Raw genomic sequence first — 18560 nt, forward strand, 5'->3', positions numbered from 1 at the left:
CAGCGCTAGATGGAGTGATGCATGAGCGAGACGGGGAGGTTTTAACCTTCAGGGGGAGGAGCCCCGTTTAACTACAGGCATTTGTTCTAGGGCAGGTCACTTTAATCTCTTTAGCTTTAAACTGTCCAACTCGCAACTCGCGTTTCTCTATAAGGGATCTTTACCACTTCCCTGCCTATGCGGCCGGAGCGCCGTGCCTCTCCCCAGCAGAGACAACCGCCTTCCAGGCACTGCCCAGACTGCTTCCGACACCCTTAAAATAATACTGTTAGTAATAAGTGGATTTGCTTTTGGTTTTTGTTGATTTTTTTTTTCTTCTTAAAAAAAAAAAAAAAAAAAAAAAAGCTCGTTGTTCCTTTCTGTGTGGAATAAACACCTGCAAACTCCCCCAGGCAGCCCGGCGCCCCTGCCATGGATTCCTTTAAAGGTGGAATGAATTTGGAGAGACTGCCTGAGAGCTTGAGACCCCAACCCTCCCATGACATGGCTTCCAGCTTCCATTTGCAAAGATCCTCGGAACCCAGAGACCCGATCGACAACTCAGCCAGTGAATCCTCCGACACGGAGGTGCCAGGTAACCCTCCCCCTGCCCGCGCCCCCCCGGCCCCGGCCCGCTCCCCCCGCGCTGCCTCCCCCTCCCCACCGCGCCTTCCCTGCGCGGGCCGCCCGGGGGTGCCGAGCCCGCGCCCCCCGCGTACCGGAGCCCGCGGAGGGACAGGGCCGAGCCACAGCTGCCGGTGATCGCGGCGGCTCCATCCCGAGCGAGCCCCGGGAACCGGAGCGGGGGCAGGGGCCCTCCTGGAGCTGCCTCCCCCACCGTGCCCGGCGCTGACAGCCCGCCCGGGGGACACATGGCTCCATGGTCCCATCCCCGGAGCTGCTGTCTTTTATTTATTTTATTTATTTTTAAATTAAAAAAACTGTCGTTATTAATTGATGGGGTCGGGAGGAAGGGGGGGGGGCTCTTCGGGGAGTGCGGTTTTGCCGGATGTTTCTGAAATAATGTCAGCTTTTGCCCGGGTTTATTTTCCAGCTCGGGTGGTGCAGAGACGGAAAAAGATCTCTCTGTCAGCGAAAAAAAAAAAAATTAAAAAGAAAGAAAGGGCAGGCAGAGCTGGAGAGGCAGCGTGGGGCCGAGGCAGGCAGCGCGGGCCGCCGCGGAGGGGATGTGCGCGGCCGCGGAGAGGGTTTGCGCGGGGCCGAGCGCTTTCCCCGCAGGAAAAGGGAAGGGAAGGATCCCCATGCCCTGACCACCGTGTGCGAGGGCTGCAGGGAACGCTGGGCTCTCTCAGATTGCATTTAATTAAAACAACAACATTTTTAGAATGACAAGGGAAAGGTAGAAGACAGGAACAAAAGCTTGAAGAAGGAGTGTGATATTCCTTCTCCAGTAAGATTGTTTCAGAGGGAGTTTATGTTTTATATACTTTTAGTTTTCTAATAGCTATTGTTGCTCTTGGGAATTTTAACCTAGAGAGTGGCAGTTGTACGAGTGGGTCCCGAAGTGGCACTCGGTGATAAAGAGGGTTTGGGTTGTGCCTCCCGGCCTGATTCGCAAACAAAGTTAGAGACCGGCGTCTGGAAGGGACTCTGAGATTAGAGGGGATTATTGGAGATTAGAGAGGGAGATTTGCTCCATTTTGCCCTACCCCTGTGTGTGACCCCACGGTGCTGCCGGAGGGCCGAGGAGCTGCCTGCTTTTCTTCTCCGAGAACCTGCAAAATACCTTTAGATTTTATTTTTAACGGGGAAAAAAAAAATAGTTACAAAAGCCTTGAGTTAGAGATTAGATATGCCTTGCGTTATGATTCGGAACTGTAACACAGCCCTGCGCTGAGGCCGGATTTTTAGGGAGGACCGGGAGAGTTAAACCAGCGCTGGGCGAGGGGCCGGAGCCCACCGGGGCCGCTGCCGCTTCCCGATCCCGCCGCTCCCCCTCGGCCCGGTTTGTCCGAGCCATTGGCGGCCGAGAGCGGGAGGATTTGTTTTGGCGGGGATGATTTTTGTTTCTGTTTCGCCGCCGCCGCCGCCGGGCCATGCGGCTGGGCCGGTCTGGGCACCGGGGGCCGGGGGCGATGGGGTCTGTGCTGAGAGGCCTTGGGTTGGCTGCGAACCCCGCATGCCCCCGGCCCCTTTTGGGGTCCGCTGAGCAGCTGAGCTTCGCTCGCACCCTCGCCCCTTTCCCTGTGCAGGGTTCCCAGCAAGGTGCGACCCAAGGGTGACTTTGCAAGGACGAGCTCTCCCGGGCTCTGGATTCAGCACACGATTATTTTTAGACTCCCGCTTACCTCGCAGAGGTCGGAGCTGTACAAATGCCCCCGGGCCCGCCGGCGGCGGGAGAAAACCCTCCGAAAGGGGGTTAAAAATAAAAACAAAAAGAACTCTTTAAAGGAGGAGGGAAAAAGCTCTACAGGAGAAAACTCGCCGTGGTTTCTCCCTCCTGCAGCAGCAGGACCGAGGCCGGGGCTTGGCTGCGGCCCCCGGCCCTGCACGGCCCGGCCGCACCTTCCCCGCTCCTGCGGGGCCCAGGCCGGAGCATTTCGGTTCAGGGCCTCCAGACCCTCTCCGAGCGCTGCAGCCGGGACAAACCGGGCCCAAACCGGGCCGGGAGAGCCAGAGAGCCCGTTAGGAAAGGGGAGAGGGGGTTCGCAGGGTCGGTGTTGAATTCCTGCTCCCAGCCCGCGCAAATCCCGGCCGAGAAAACCCTCCTGGGTGGTTTCTTTTTTCTTTCCTTCTTCCGATACGATTTTTGCGGAGGGCTTCGCTCAGCCCTGTGTTAAAATAAACAGCGAAATCCTAAAAGATGAAGAATAAAATAATTATGAAAAGAGAATGAAGCGGGGGAGCAGAGAGGGGCCTTTTGCAATTATTTGCTCCTGGGTTTTCCACCCTTGCCCTTCCAAAGTTTCCTATCGCGGCCGAGCACAACAAAGACAATGGAGCAAAGATCACGCCTTGGTTTGGAGGGAGCGAGAAGGTGCCGTAGAAAGGCGGAGCGGGCGGTGATGCGGGCACCCCGCTCCCCACGAATGCGGTCACCCGCGTTGAGCCGCTCTGGGGGTCCCTCCTGCCGCATCCCTGGGTGCCCTGTGCCCGGCAGGGCTCCCTGATCCCTCCCCAGCCGCGCCGGGAAAGGCCGGGATGGGCTGCGGGGCTCGGGTTGGGTGCAGGGCTCAGCGGGACACGAGTGGGTGCCCCCCACGCGTGCCTCCGGTGGGGTGGGCAGCGCTGGGTGCGGGGCGGGGGTGTCTGCCTTTGTGTGCCTGTACTGGCAAAAAAACTAAAGCAAAAAACGCACAAAACAAAACTAAATAGACCAACCATCCCCAACCCGACCCCTCGCAGAAAAAGAGCGAAGCGGCGAGCAGAAAAACGAAGACGGGGCCGCCGACGACCCGGCGAAGAAGAAGAAGCAGCGGCGGCAGCGGACCCACTTCACCAGCCAGCAGCTGCAGGAGCTGGAGGCCACCTTCCAGCGAAACCGCTACCCCGACATGAGCATGAGGGAGGAGATCGCCGTGTGGACCAACCTCACCGAGCCCCGAGTCCGGGTAAGAGGGGCCGCAGCCCCGCCGGGGCGAGCTCTGCCCTGGGGCCGCCGGGGCGTGGGGGGCTCGGGGCAGCTGTCCCTTATGGGGGAGCGCTGCCACGGCTTGCTCTGGGCTGGATTTAATGACCAAAGTTGGGATCCAGGTCGGAGAGGAGAAATTCAGCTCTCGGCCACGGGGAGATCCGCCCGGAGCGGGTCAGTGACCGTGGGCCTTGCGCTGGGGTCCGGCTCGGAAAGCGGGCGGCGAGCGGGGCAGGGAGCAGCGAAAGGCCGGGGTGGGGAAGGGTCTGACTGTGGGGGGAAGAACCCTCGGGACAGGACGAAAAGCGTGGCAGGGATGGAGCAAAATCCCATCCCAGCAATTTCCCCTTGCTCTGGTTATTCCCAGTAATCTCCACGGCCATGTCCCAACAAACCCTTGCCCCTGGCTATCGCGACAGCGCGATGCCGAGCTCCAATCCGCACCGAGCGGTCTCGGGGCCGGCCCCTCCCGGCCGCGCGTCCCCCAAGGCCGCCGGCTGCTTGTGGAGGCCGAAAGCGAAGGGCAGGGGCTGGGGAGCGGTCACAAAGTCAATACGAGCTGAAAACACAAACCTGTACCGCGAAGGCGCTCCATTTTTACACGCCTCGGAGCCTATGCCACCATATATATAAATATGGTGTGTATATATACACATATAGTATATTTATTTATTTATTTATTTATTTTGATATATGTATATGCGCCCCTCTTAGCCAGAATCGAGGGGCTCGGTAATGTTGGTGCACACAGCTAGAAACATATATGTGTGTGTGTATGTGTATGTATATAAATATATATATATGTATGTATGTATGTATGTGTGCGTGTGTGTTTCGGCAATTCCTTAGAGAGATTTATGAGCGAAAGATCCTGGTAAAGAAGGACCGGGCGAAGCGGCTCGGTCTCTATGGATCTGTCGCTGTGTCTCGGTTTGTCCACATCCCAAGTGCTTTTTTTCCACCCGAGACATTTCCCCGCGCGGTTTCGACAATGCTCGCACACCGCGGGACCGTGGGCTAAGCGCAGGAAAAACGGGAACTGCGGAGCGAAGCCCCGCTGCACGGAAAATCCACTTTTTCTTTTTTTTTTTTCTTTTCGTTTTTTGTTTTTAACTTGGCAATTAAACCTTGAGTGACCAAATCGGATTACAGAGACTCTGCTTTAAACATTTGAAAAGTAAACACCCATTTGAAACAATTGCGTCTGAAAGCATTGTCTTAATTGAGTTTAAAACAAAACAAAGCCTGAACATTAATACTGGTTGAATATTTCAGGGAACAAATATAACTAAAATATGAGTTGCAATTAACATAATTTCGTTCTCCTTCTGTGTGGAGATGTTTGGGTTTGATGTTTTGAGATGGCAGATTGCAAATCTAACCTTAATTTGCTATGAGGGCCTTCCTTTAAAATGTCTAGGAGCCATAATTAAAACTATTACCCTCATTTTCAGGAAATTCCTGTCTGGAAGCACCTTCCGAGGAGTATATTACAGGTTTTGAACATGTTGGCTTTCGTTTCCTATTTATACAGGATTCTTTTTATTATTGTTATTTTTTAAAATAGACTCTGCCATCCGTTCCCCCACGGAGTTTCCATCCTCGGGCCCGGTATTTAATAATAGTTGTGCCATTTCTGCGTCGGGAGGGGAGGCCCCAGGAGCCGCCCCCGCCCCCACGCCGGCTCCGGAGGGAGCGCAGCCTGCGCGGGGCCCGGCCCGGTGTCCGCGGGGAGCTCCCGGGCCCAGACCCGGTGGGACAAACCCGGGCTGCGCTGGGGAGGATGCTGCAAGGGAGGCTCGCAGCCTGGGCGCCGGCAGCAGGCAGCAGGATGCAGATTTTTAACCAATTTTTAAAGATTTTTGAAGCTGCCCGGCTTCAATCAGAGGGGACTCAAATGCTTTCCGAGGGCTGTATATGTAGTGTATATATGATTATATATATATTATTGTGTATAAAAATAATCAGAGACTGGAACCGGTTTTCGCATCAAACATCAGGACCAGCCCCTCTTCTCTGTTTCCTGGTTAGGGCTGTAAATTCTCATTAGATATAAAGGCAGAGGTTGCATCTATCCGAGGGCGATGCAGGGATTGATTTTTTTTTTTTTTAAACCTAAACATACTAATCTAATCCCTTTTTTTATGATCTGTAACAGGGGGCTTTTATTACACGGCATTAGCGTTCGGAAACGCGGCAGAGCCGGGGCGAGCCGGCCCTAATCAGAGCGGGCCGTGCTTCGCCCCCGTCTGGCTCCGGGAAAGGGCTGGGGGGCCAGGGGGGCGCAGGGCGGTGCAGGGGGTCGGGGGAACGCGGAGAGCCGCGCAGGCACCCTCGGCACAGGGAGCAGGGACGCTGCGCGCATCCCGGCCGGCGCATCCCGCTGAGCAGAGAGGGATGCGCGCAGGCACCGTGCGGAGCGGGACCCCGTTCCGCGGGGGGGGGGGGCGGCGGGGACAGGCGGTGCGCGGCCGCGGAGCCGCCCTGGAGCCCCGCAGGAGCTGGCCGGGCCGCGGGGAGCGGCGCTGGGCCGCGGATAGCTGCTCTCCGGCGGTGGGTGGGGGGCTGCTGCGGCCCCGCACTCACCGAGCCGTGTCGCTCCCCCCTCCCCACCAGGTCTGGTTCAAGAACCGCCGAGCCAAGTGGAGAAAGCGGGAGCGGAACCAGCAGATGGACCTGTGCAAGAACGGCTACGTGCCGCAGTTCAGCGGGCTGATGCAGCCCTACGATGACATGTACGCCGGCTACCCCTACAACAACTGGGCCACCAAAAGCCTCACCCCGGCGCCGCTCTCCACCAAGAGCTTCACCTTCTTCAACTCCATGAGCCCCCTGTCCTCGCAGTCCATGTTCTCGGCGCCCAGCAGCATCCCCTCCATGAACATGCCCTCCGGTATGGGCCACTCGGCCGTGCCGGGCATGGCCAACTCCGGCCTCAACAACATCAACAACATCAGCGGCTCCTCGCTCAACTCGGCCATGTCCTCGCCCGCCTGTCCCTACGGGCCGCCGGGCTCGCCCTACAGCGTCTACCGGGACACTTGCAACTCCAGCTTAGCCAGCCTCAGACTGAAATCTAAGCAGCACTCCAGTTTCGGCTACAGCAGTTTGCAAAGCCCCGGCTCTAGTTTAAACGCCTGTCAGTACAACAGTTGACGGACTTGACACAAACCACCTCCGACAAAGCACCGCCGACAAAGCAAAGCAGAAGCGAAGCGACGTTTAACGGAAAAGAAAAAAAAATTTATTAAACCCGATGATGATTAAAAGCAAAACCCAAGCAAGTGAGAGAGGGGAAAAAAATAAAATAAAGCACACACACACCCTCCCGCCCCCCCCAAAAAAGGCCCAAAATCTCCGCGGACTTCGACTGTCTAGGAAAAAAAAATAAAAGGCAAAACAACGATACAACCAACAAAACAGCGCTTTAAAAATATTTTTTAAAGCATTTAAAAGAAAAACCACCTCCATCTAAAACCGTAAACGGACCAGCAAACTTTTGCGAGAGACACCGAAATCTGGTACATGGATGAGTTGCAATTTTTTTTCTCTGGATTATGCGGGTTGTATGTGTTTACTTGAACTTGCACAGGAGTCGGTACGGCGGCCGCTGCCCCGCGGGGAGGGCGGCAGGAGGGGACGCCTCGGTGGTAAGAGCTGGTGGGACGGTTCTTGGCCGCTTGTCGCACGGGAAGAGTTTGGTTAATGTTTACCACTGAGAAACAGAATCACACTCGGAAAAAAAAAAAAATAAAAAGGTTGGGGGATGAGGGGAGGGAAAAAAAAAACCAAAACCAAATCGCAGAGTAGAATCTGCAGGGGGAAAAATGGTTGAAATATTAGGTATGAAACTATTAAAATAATAATGACAAGGGTCAACCACTTATATAAGGTTATATTTATATCTACCGTTGCATTGTGCCGGATCATTGTCCTTGGCCGTTGAATAAACTGTTTTTAAAATGCATGATTCTTGATGTTTTTTCTTTAGTTGGAAGCTCTAATCCAGTCATTCCTGATACTAAGCAGCTCAAGGTTCCTACCTCTTCGTCCTTTCCAAAAGACTGCAGTATCCCCGGTTGTGAGAGAGCACAGAAACCCTTCAGCAAGGCGAAAACTGTTCATCTTTTCCCCCATCCTTAAAAGTCTTATCCTGATAATGAAATTATCATTCATCTTTATTTAAATGCAGGGGGTGTTTTTTCTCTTTGAAAAGTAAAACGGAAAAGCAACCCCTGTTTATAAAGTCTCGAAAGAAAGACGAAAAATGGTTTGTTATGAAGTGATTTCAGATACTGCATCTCTGCTAGAGAAACAGAGAGCCTCGGCGTCCGGAAAGGTTCTTAGCAAAGCTGAAAGCGTTCCTCGCTTTTCTAAATGTGAAGGAAAAACAAGGAACCAAAAAAATTTTCTTAAGGTGTTATTATCTTAAGGTGTTATTATGTAAATATAGATACTTTTACAAGTGCTTGTTGGAAAAAAATAAAAACAACAAACAAAACATGGAAATTATAAATATGATTTTTATTAATACGCATACAAAAGGCATATGAAGTTTAATTGCAGGCATATTTGTTGCTTATTTTTGTCGATACTTATTACCTGTAGATGACAAAGAGACATAAAATGCACACGGTACTTCTTTCCCAGTGTATTTCACACCTGTGGTAAACGTTACGCTGGATGTTTCAATTATGCTGTTGTGGATAAGGATGCAGTATATATATTGTTTTATAAGTTATGTTTTGTGATTTTTTTTTTTCAAAATTAAGAGCATGAGAATAAAAAAGAAAACTTAAAAAAAAAAAACTAAACAGAAACGAAATCTAGAAATGCCTTTAATGTTCTTTTCTGGCTGTGTTTAAGAAAGCGACTAAACAAGAAGAAAAGCGACTTTCTGTCCCCCTCCCCGTGGTGACATTTTGGGGATCCCCCTCCCCGTTTCCCCCGGTAGCTGCGCCGTCTCCCCGCGTCCCGACAGGGAAGGAGCCCCGACCCCTGCCCCGCTCCCCGGGGCAGCCCTGGCAGCGCAAACCTTCCCCAGGACCCATTTGATTTTATTTTATTTTTATGGCAGTGTTACCGCTGTTTGCCGGAGCTGGGGATCCAGCCCTGCTTGCCGCTGCATTGCTGCATCCCACCCTGCCGTGGGTCGGGTTTTTCTCCCCCAAAGAATTAATCCCCGCATCCTGTATCCCGCCGTGGGTCGCAGCCCTGGCACTGCCCCTTCTCCCGCAGTCCCTCGTCCCGTTACCCTAAGGTGCGTTTTTCTCTTGTTTCTCCAAATCCCCCGACATTCTGAATTTTAAAGCTTGTTCGATTAATTCTCCCTCTCCTTTGAGTTTTTGCAAGCACAAACCTCTGTGATTTAAGTGCTATTTATTTACTATCTATTAACTATTTCGATTACTATTAATGTTTTGCCCCAATTGCCAAAACTGATATAACGAATCAGTGGAATACTCGCAGCCGGCGGCAGGAACAGCCGCGGCCGGGGCCCTTTCCCGGCCCGAACGCGCTGTTTGCGCGGCCGCGGACGGCCCCGTTCCCCGGGGATCGCAGTTCTCCCTGTCCCGGGCTGGGGGGCTCCGCCAGGCTTTGTTCTCATCACGGGGTCTCAGCAGATCAGATCAGAGTCTCCCCGGCCACCCCATCCCTCTCCACAGCCACGGGAGTGTCACCAGAGCAGCACAAGGACTGATTTAACCCCGTTTTCCAGGCGGGAGGGGATCTGCCAGCCCTCCGCTGGGATTTTAGCCAGGATTTTAGGTGTTCGTTTTCTCCTGTTCCTGGAGGTAGCACCATTAGCCCTGAGTCAGAGCGCGGCGTTCGCGTTTTGCCAAAGCCTGCCCCAGGTTTCAGTTGTTGTGGGAGCCCTGAAGCGCCCAGCCCCTCCTGAAACTGCAGGAAAGAGCTGGGGAGCAGGGACACAGCCCGCTGTCCTCTCCAGTGTCCCCCCGCCCTGTGACTGTCCCACGGAAAGCCGATCTGCTGCTGCTGCGGGGCGACATTTGGGCATCTTGACGCATTTATGGCTCAGGGAAAGGAAAATTCCAGGGAGACTCTGAGCAGAGAGCAGCTCCTTCACCTTCCCTGTGCGCTTTTACGGGTGCAGCCTCTGGGTCTCCCCCACAATGGCTAGAGCCTGAATTATTCGGGGGTTTGGGGTGTTTGAGGCACGGCTGTGCACTGCCTTGCCCAAGCACGCTTTCCTTAGCGATGTGCCTGCGGAGGTGCCCAGGTGTGTGCCCACGCTGGGGGCAGCCGAGCTAGGCTGTCATTTAATGCTTCATTACTCCCCGAGTCCCCACGGGGGGAGGGCAGTGTAAAACAGCGCTCCCCGCCACCCTTCTCGCTCGGGTTTGAACTCCCCTTGCCGGCATCTGGCTGCTGGTGGGTGTTTCCACACACCGGAGGCGATGGTTTTCCATCCCTCGCCCTGCACATTCCTCCCGGTGGTTTCCAGCGTGTGAAGCTGGAGTTCCTGAAGCCGCATCACTTGGATCCCGAGAGGCTCCATCCCGGTGGGACTGCACAGAGTCCCCAGATTTCTGCCTGCTGATTGCGGGCTTTGTCAAGGCAGGCAGATCCTTGGAGCCAGAGAAACACCGGAATCAAGTTTTCCATTTGTTCTGGGTGTGCTGGCTTACCTATCAGCATTTCCAAAGCAGAGCTGCCTGGGGAGAGCTTTGCCCGGGTTTGCTGCATGGTCCTGAGGGGTCCCAGAGCAGCCCAGGAGCGGCTGCACAGCCGAGCTCTGGCTGCACCAGCCCAGATGAAACTCACAAATGCCTCAGACTGCACAGTCCGTTCAAGATTAAATGTCTTCTAATAAAAAGCTGTGGTCAGTTTAATTCTAAATTGCATACTTCTCTTTATCTGTGGCCTGGAACTCGGCAAACTATGCAAAGTCCCATTTAAATTAATAGGATGCTTCAGTACAGATTTTAATGGGGTTTTGTATAATAAAAATAACACCTAGAAATGCCCTAACATTTTGCTGCAATCTTGCAACAAAAGTCAGTGGAACTGGGATAATAAAAATACAGGTTTTATATGAAACCTATGAAGGGTTTGTCATTAACTTCAGTGGCACAGTTTCAGGCCTTATTATTTTAGTATACGCTTGTATAAGTAAAAATTACTTTATCAATTAAATGAGAATCTGTGACTTTTCTGTTTCAGTCTGGCAACTTGTATGTGAAATATTTAGTTTGATGTTATCAAAACAGCCAAATATACCAACTTATAAACCAGTCCATTTACAAAGACTGAGAACAAACAAAAATACAAAATTACACAGTGTTTTTGCTCAGTTTGCCCATCAAACAAAGCTGAGTTGTTACTTTTAAGAAAATACTTCATATCCCTCCTTTAATCTATCAAAGAGAACTGTTCTCTGCTCAGCCTCATAGAAAACAGTAAAAACCCCCATCAAAGTAAAATATATTTTAATTAACAGAGCTGCAAAATAAAATCCACAGCTATGCAGCAAGCCTCCTCTGTGGCTCACCATTGTGTGAACTGCTTGGACAAGCTGCTCTTATTAACAAGCCATGGGCTACACTCTGTTCCAAACTGATTAAGCAGTAGGGCTGCAGGCAGATTTCCTATCAAAAATGTTTCAATGGCAGCCAGCCTGTTCTTCTGCAGAGTGATGGGTTTTTTTACAGAAAAAAATAATTTGTTTATCCCCAGCTCCAATTTCTTTAATGAAGAAAGCATACGCACAAAAATTTTATTTACCAAATAACTTCCCAACAAATAAAAATTCTCATAGGAAATAAAAAGAAGAAAAATGAAACAACACATGTATTTGATTTTTTTCCCCCCTTCTTCACTCAACCATTTCTTGCAGAAAGCCAGGTAACAATGCTCAGCATCTGCTAGAGACAAGCAAATTTGCTCTCAACTCTTCCCAGGAGATCAGTGGAGCTGAGGAAGGCTTGTGCCCGGGGCCAAACCCCAGCGATGTAAATGAGCCCAGAACCAGCTCCTCCCGACACCTCTGCCCATGCAGCCCTGCAATCCGCGGCAGCCTGAGATTCCTCCCCGGAATCACATGTAAAACAGCACTCGCTCCGGGTTGCTAATTCAAGTCTTGCAGAGCAACTTCAGACCTCCCCCGTCAGAAAAAAATCCCAGAAAATCTATGTGTTAATATGCAAAAAACCCAAAAATCTGACCTAGTATGAGCAGGGACAAAGTAGTGGCTGTCCCCCAGAAGCACAAAGTAATTTATATTACAGGGTTCAAAGTGATACATGCCTGGGTATAGATTAGCAGTGGGATTTTCAAAAGCCCTATGTGAGTAAGGACCAACTTAAAAAAAAAAAAAAAAAAAAAAAAAGATTCACTGAATAAACCTTGGTGTGAGATTTTCCTAGAAGTGAGTTAGGCACCTGGGATTTAGACACTAAGGGTGAGACTTTTAGAGGGATTTAGATGTCTGAAGATACAGCTAAGTACACAGTGGGATCTTTGAAAGCACCCAGTACCAGTGTCTACCAGAGGTTTCTGCTCTGGCTCCTTCTGAGGCTCCACTGGCTGCTTGGGTGAAACTGTGAGAATCCAAAGGCTGGCTCCTGGCATTTGGGCGCCCTCAAAAATTCCCATTCTCCCTCCACTCCCTTCTTTTCTTTTTTCCCAGAAAGTCTAGGAGGAGAGTTCACTCTTTTAAGAGCTAATTCAGGAAAGTACTTAAGCACACAAGGAAATTACTCAGTGAAATGCTTCTAGGCATGAGGTGAAGCCCTGGTCCCGGGGAGGCCAGCTGGAGATCTGTCACTGGCAGCAGAGCAGTGGGGCTGTGCTCCATGGGTAACCACAGCACCCCACTCCTCTGCTGTTAAAGCCAGCAAATTAAAGTTCCTTAAATTTAAGAATAAAGTTAGGCAAGGTGCAGAAAGCATTTTGGGGAGTTGTGCTCTCACCATCCACGTTTTAAGTCAGATCCCAAATTTAATCTTATGGTCTCACAAAGCAAGACCCCACTCTTTAAACATTTACAGGGACAGGTTTTGAACCTTTGACAGAAAACCTGGAAAGCAGATGAGAATATTGGGGGCCAGTCTGGGGAACACAGGCATCAGCCTCCCCTCCTGCTCTGTGGAAGGCAGCAGCTTTGGGGAGCATCCCAGAAGAAGGTTCAGAAGTGGAGCCTGGGGCTGGAATGTCCTGCACAAATCTCTCTCCAGCCACAAACAGACCATGAGCTGAACCTCACCAGGCAGGGGCTGGCACCTCTGCTCTGGTCACATTTGCAGGGGACATCATTTGGAAAATTCAGAAAGTGCCAATCCATGGTCCTGTCTGCTGTCCTGACCTGGACCCACCCCATTATTTGTACCATCCCCACACACATCACAGGCACCCATTCATTCCAAGGCTCCCCCCTGCTCTGTCTATTGGTCAGTTTTACATTTCTCCCCCATACACCTCGTTCCTCACCTGAATATCTCATACCAATAATACTCTACTGCAGGTCTACCTGGAGATGTGATTTAACCACGGGTTACATACCCCACTCTGTTCTATACATCTTCATCAATCTGATCTCTGATCTGAAATCAGAACTATGAATTACATGATTTATCTCCATGCACCCTCTGAGCTCTCTGCTATAACTCCTCTGGACAGACATATTTCACTTGTTCACCTCTCATTTAGCCAACCCTGCTCCCCCATTGCCAACAAAACCATTTAACTTTAGAATACATAAACCTGACCACCCATTTACCTCATCTTCTTTCTTATGGTTTAACACAGTTTGGTATCAGCTAAATAAAAATGTATCGCATATTTCTACCCATTCCTCTAAGATACAAGGTTAAGATTAAGTTAGAGACAGGGTTAAGGTTTATGGTGTAGAGTTAGGGTCAAGGTTTGTTGGAATTGGGCAGAGATTGGGTTGGAGTTGGGATATAGTTGGTTCAGCATTTAGCATTGTGTTTGGTTTGCAGCTGGGTTTGGGTGAGGCATGGGTTGGGTGTAGGATAGGATTGGTATCAGGGACAGTGGGAGATCTCAGTTTGTGCTAGGATTAGCTAGGGGATGCAGTTTTAGATGAGGTCAGGGGCTTGGATTAGCACTGTGTTCAGATACTTTTGGTTTAGATTTGCATTAGTGCTATGTTAGAATAAACATTAAGCTAAGAGTTGTGTTTGTGTCAGAATTTAGAATTAGTGTTAGTTTTAGGATTGATTTGGGAGTCACATGTCAGCCTTGATCATGTAATCTCTCTATGCTTATTTCTTGTGCAAACAGATCTGTTCTCTTTCTGTCCATCTAATTTTCCCTCCTACACACCCCTGTAGGTGTTCATAGGTGAGTTTCATAACACTTAATAATCCATTTTCCCCCTGTTTTCTCATTTACCTGACCTCTTAGCCTATTTTGCATATATTCATGTCTCACAATCTAATTTATCTCTCATATACTAATGGCTCCCATCCTTTCTTACAGCACTAATGTATTCACCCCTTCTGATTTTGCCTGTCATGCCCAAGACATCAATGCAGCTACTGCCACGATTAACGATATTTTTTTTTTGTTTCTTTTATACATACTCATTAAGGCAGCGCCTGTGACTACTTACCTACCTAATTAATCTGATGCAAATTTCAATTAATCTCTCTGGATTTCCATAGTACATCCCAAACTATATATTTTCATCTCCCTCCTTGTTCCATCCATATTCATTTCTCTGCTCACTCGTACCCACTCTGATGAGCTTCCTGGTACCCACTCATCTGAATGTGCACCCACATCCTTCTTCATCAATCATCCTGTCCACGATTTACTCTTCCATTAAGCATCTTTCTAATTTGTACCATCAGGCTAATTTCTCAACACTCCCAGCTCATGAATACTCCTCTGTCTCCTTATCTACCCAATACCTGGTCCAACCTGTTAGCTTGCTAATTGTTCCAAGCTTGGGTTTTTTCAGCATAATCTCTTCATTCTGCATGAATTTTATATGCAATGTATTTACTCCATTGCTATTTTACCTCACTCCTCCTAAAGTGCTTTTTTGCTTTTCCCCATATCTACTTCCCTCTCCTGTATGTATACTTTACATTTTTTTTGTGTGCATTCACCCCATGCTTTCCCCACTCCCCTATGTCTTGTACATCTCTTTTTCACAGTTCCCTGTCTGTGTGTTTGCAGGGAGTCTTGATCACCAGATACCCTCTCTATGGAAGCTGCTCATCCATTATTCTATTCACTGCTCATCTCTTAACTCTGCTATTGTTCCTCTTTTATCTGTTCCTCCTTCTATCTACATTCCCCATAATCAATGCCCCATTCACCCTATCTGCACATTTTTATTGCCATATGTTTATTCCATTCTTCCAGCTATCTTTCCATTCCTTTACCCACCCAACACATATTCTGCCTGTTGTCAACTTGTCCCTCTCAATCTAATCTCTTTCTCTCTTGGCCTTTAATTTATTAATTTGTTCTCTACAGCTTTATCTAGTCAATATTTCTAGCCAATGTGAGCTCCTCTGATAGTTCACCCAGTATATACAACCATCTCTCCATCTGCCACCCATCTGATTTCCACTCAGCTGAACTAGCCTCAGAATACTCCCAGTGTTTTCCCAGTACTTCCAGTGGATCACCTTTCCCTTGCTACATCCATTTTGCTCTGTTAGATATGTTAGCACCACTGCTGCTCATGTCACTGGACTTTATGGAGCCAAACATCTCTTTACATCCTCAAACACATCAACAGACACAGCAACAGTTCATGTGTCCATTTGTTTCCTTCATTCCACTGTTTCCTGCTCTCTCTGTATTTATTTCCTTGCTACCTATCACAGCTACAGATTTACAATTCCTGCTTTCCATATTTCAGTCTATCTATTATATTTACTCCACTTAAATTCCCAGCCGTCCAGCACTTGACCTATCCAGTCCAGCTTTCTTGCTCCATATTTATGTGTTCCACACCCATACAACCAACCAATACCTGACACACAGACAGCTCTTTGCTCATTTTAACATGGCCATCAGGCTCAGGTGTGCTGCAGTCCATCCCATGCATTTTTCTCTGTCAAACCTCCTTCCTTCCTTCCTTCCTTCCTTCCTTCCTTCCTTCCTTCCTTCCTTCCTTCCTTCCTTCCTTCCTTCCTTCCTTCCTTCCTTCCTTCCTTCCTTCCTTCCTTCCTTCCTTCCTTCCTTCCTTCCTTCCTTCCTTCCTTCCTTCCTTCCTTCCTTCCTTCCTTCCTTCCTTCCTTCCTTCCTTCCTTCCTTCCTTCCTTCCTTCCTTCCTTCCTTTCCCTTACCATCTCTATGTTTAAAATATTTCTGTTTTATAGCAAATCCAGCCAGCCCCTATTCTGTCCCCATATTCATCCCACAGGGTCACCATGCAGCTCATCAGCTCCTCATTCCCAGCTCCACTGCTCAGCCAGCTATCCATCCATCCATCCATCCATCCATCCATCCATCCATCCATCCATCCATCCATCCATCCATCCATCCATCCATCCACCCATCCATCTGCTGGATAAACCTTCTGCTCACCAGGCAGGACTTGCTCTAACACAGCACATCCCATTTCTATTCCAGGCATGCATCAGGACCACCCGAACCCCTGGCTAGGCCACCTAGTCCCTGTCCCATGCCCAGGCTTTCCCTCCACCATCACATCTTCTGCATTAATATTGAGTTATCCACCCTGTAAATCTATAAATTAAGCCAAATATTCTAATTTATCCATCCCCCATGTACCTGTGTACCTCACCCATTTAGTTATGTATGTTTATCTCAACTGTCCATCAGTTTACACCATAAAATCCAGCAACCAGCACATGGGGCCATCTGATCTGGGCGCCCAATGCACTCTCCCTCATTAGACTAGAGGAAATTCAGTTCCACATAACTTCAGCACTCTCAGCCTTGTATCAGACAGATGGGCACAGGGATACAGAAGGCAAGAATGGATTTCATCTCAGTAAATGTCATGTAACCCCACGAGCCTCAGAGCAGAAATAACAATCAGTTGTGAACAAGTAGAAATTTACTTCTGACATGGTGGGGAGGTCAGGGCCATTATGCTAACAAAAGGAAGAAAAGTTGGGAACAGACAAAATAATCATCTCTGCATCTGTGAAAAGTGTGATTTTCACTGTGTGGGATTTTTGTCATCATACTACCAGGCTAAGTGAAGTCATATCAAAGGCTCAGCTCTCCTCCCTTTCTTGTAAGTTTTGTTTCCTGTTTTCCTTTGGCACTCAGAATCTTTCCCTGACCAGGTGAGTTTAAACCTGCCTGCAGCCATTGTGGGAGAGTTTCTATCCAGTAAAATTGGTGTCATCTTCTTACATGTTTTTTTTTTTTCCTGCTCAGATTCTGGACCCTGACCTGGGTTCAAACAAAAGCAAAATAGGACCAATCTGCACGTCTGAATAGGGAAACCTCTGAAACCCTGAGTTTGGAAGCGTTCAGACCCAGGAATTTGAATTATCAGGATGCTGAGCTGCAGGATTTGGTTTTGAACAAACATTTTGCTGTTATTTTATTCTCAATTACTCTCCAAAATCAAACCAGTATCATTTGCTGCCAGAAATATTTGGGATCAGTGGACCATCAGGTGGCAACGCCTGACAAAGCAGATTTGGAAGCACATGGAGTTGTGCTTCCAAGAGCCATGGAGGGAGCTGAGGGCTGGGATGCCCCAGGAGCTTTCCTGAGTCCCTGCAAGCCAAACACGTGGCAGGAGTGGGGGAGTGGAGGGCAGGAGTCGGGAAACTCTTGGGAAAGTGTCATAAATACCTCTCAGTATTCCCCGAGATAGCAGAGCCCGTACATGCCCTGCTGGCTGCAATCACCAGCCTCTGTGAGAAACTGTTTGTCTTGGTCTTTGCATTAGGTAAATGCCCAACCCAAAACCACTGATAACAGCAGACACCAAAAAAAAAAAAAAAAGGCAAAAAAAAAAAAGCCAAAAACAGCCCAGAGACAAGGTCTCCTTGGGCCCCCAATCAGCAACAAAAAAGGCAACAAGCAGACAGCCATTTAGTGAACATCTCAAAGCTATCTACCGTCTGCTGGAGGGGCTTTAAAGGCATCAGATTTGTGTGTTTGGCTGAAGCCAAGTGAATTGTAGTCTAAAGCTTTTCCTTGAATTCAAGGCTGTGTTTACTGCAGTCAGGGCGAGGGGAAGGAGGCAACCCCAAAGCCCTCCCTCCTCCTCTTCCCCCACCCTGCAAGCCCCAGGCTTGAAACTTGATTTAAAAAAAAAAATACAAGATTGAATTTCAGTTTGCAGGATTAGGGAGATGACTTTTAGGGGCTGCTTGTTGGAAAAAAAGGAAAGCAAAGCAGCTGGGAGGGATTAGGCTGAGCTGGCGTCTGCACTTTCAACTGATTCAATTTTGCTCCACAAGACATTGTATCTGAGCCTTTCTGGAGACTATTCAAAGCAAATCATTTTCATTTTACCATTTGGTAAGTGATCAGAGTCTATTTTTAGTGTCTTGGAAGCGTCGGGGGTTTTCTCTCTATCCTTTTCTTTTCTTTTAATTTCTTTTCTTTTCTTCTTCTTTCTTTTTTTTTTTTTTCTTTCTCCACTTTCTTCCACAATTGAATATCTGTATTTGGGGCATCAAGAACAGGCATGTTAGGAGGGAATGTTTACCACAGCCGGCAGCTCACATTTATTTTATGCCTCACTGACAGAAGAAAGGGCACCAGAGAGACAGGCTGGACCTGGCAGGGCTGTCAAACCACTCTCAAAAAGTCTCCCAGAGTCCAGACTGCATCAGTTTGGGTGGGTTTGGGGTGATTCCTTATGATTTTGGCAGATCCCAGCAGTTGTACTTGGGGCAGGTTGGGGTCCCTGTGCCAGGAGCAGGAGGGACCCAGGATACATTCGAGGGTACAAGCTGATGTTTCTCCTGGTAATCTCCACTTCCCACTCCCCTTGCAAGGTTAGTTTTACAACTCAGAGGTGTTTTGTAATATCTTTGGTGCTTTG

General features: G+C 49.2%; 1 protein-coding gene across 1 annotated transcript; it reads left to right on the plus strand.

Annotated features, from left to right (window-relative positions):
* The first annotated feature begins 411 nt into the window (after positions 1-411).
* Positions 412-6727, plus strand: PITX1 (paired like homeodomain 1). The gene is made up of 3 exons (XM_058034919.1): positions 412-574; positions 3346-3551; positions 6188-6727. Exons 1-3 carry the CDS (start codon positions 412-414, stop codon positions 6725-6727), a joined length of 909 nt encoding a protein of 302 aa, XP_057890902.1.
* The last annotated feature ends 11833 nt before the right edge of the window (positions 6728-18560 follow it).

Source organism: Melospiza georgiana, chromosome 15, assembly GCF_028018845.1.
Source record: "Melospiza georgiana isolate bMelGeo1 chromosome 15, bMelGeo1.pri, whole genome shotgun sequence".
NCBI classification, from domain to species: Eukaryota; Metazoa; Chordata; class Aves; order Passeriformes; family Passerellidae; genus Melospiza; species Melospiza georgiana.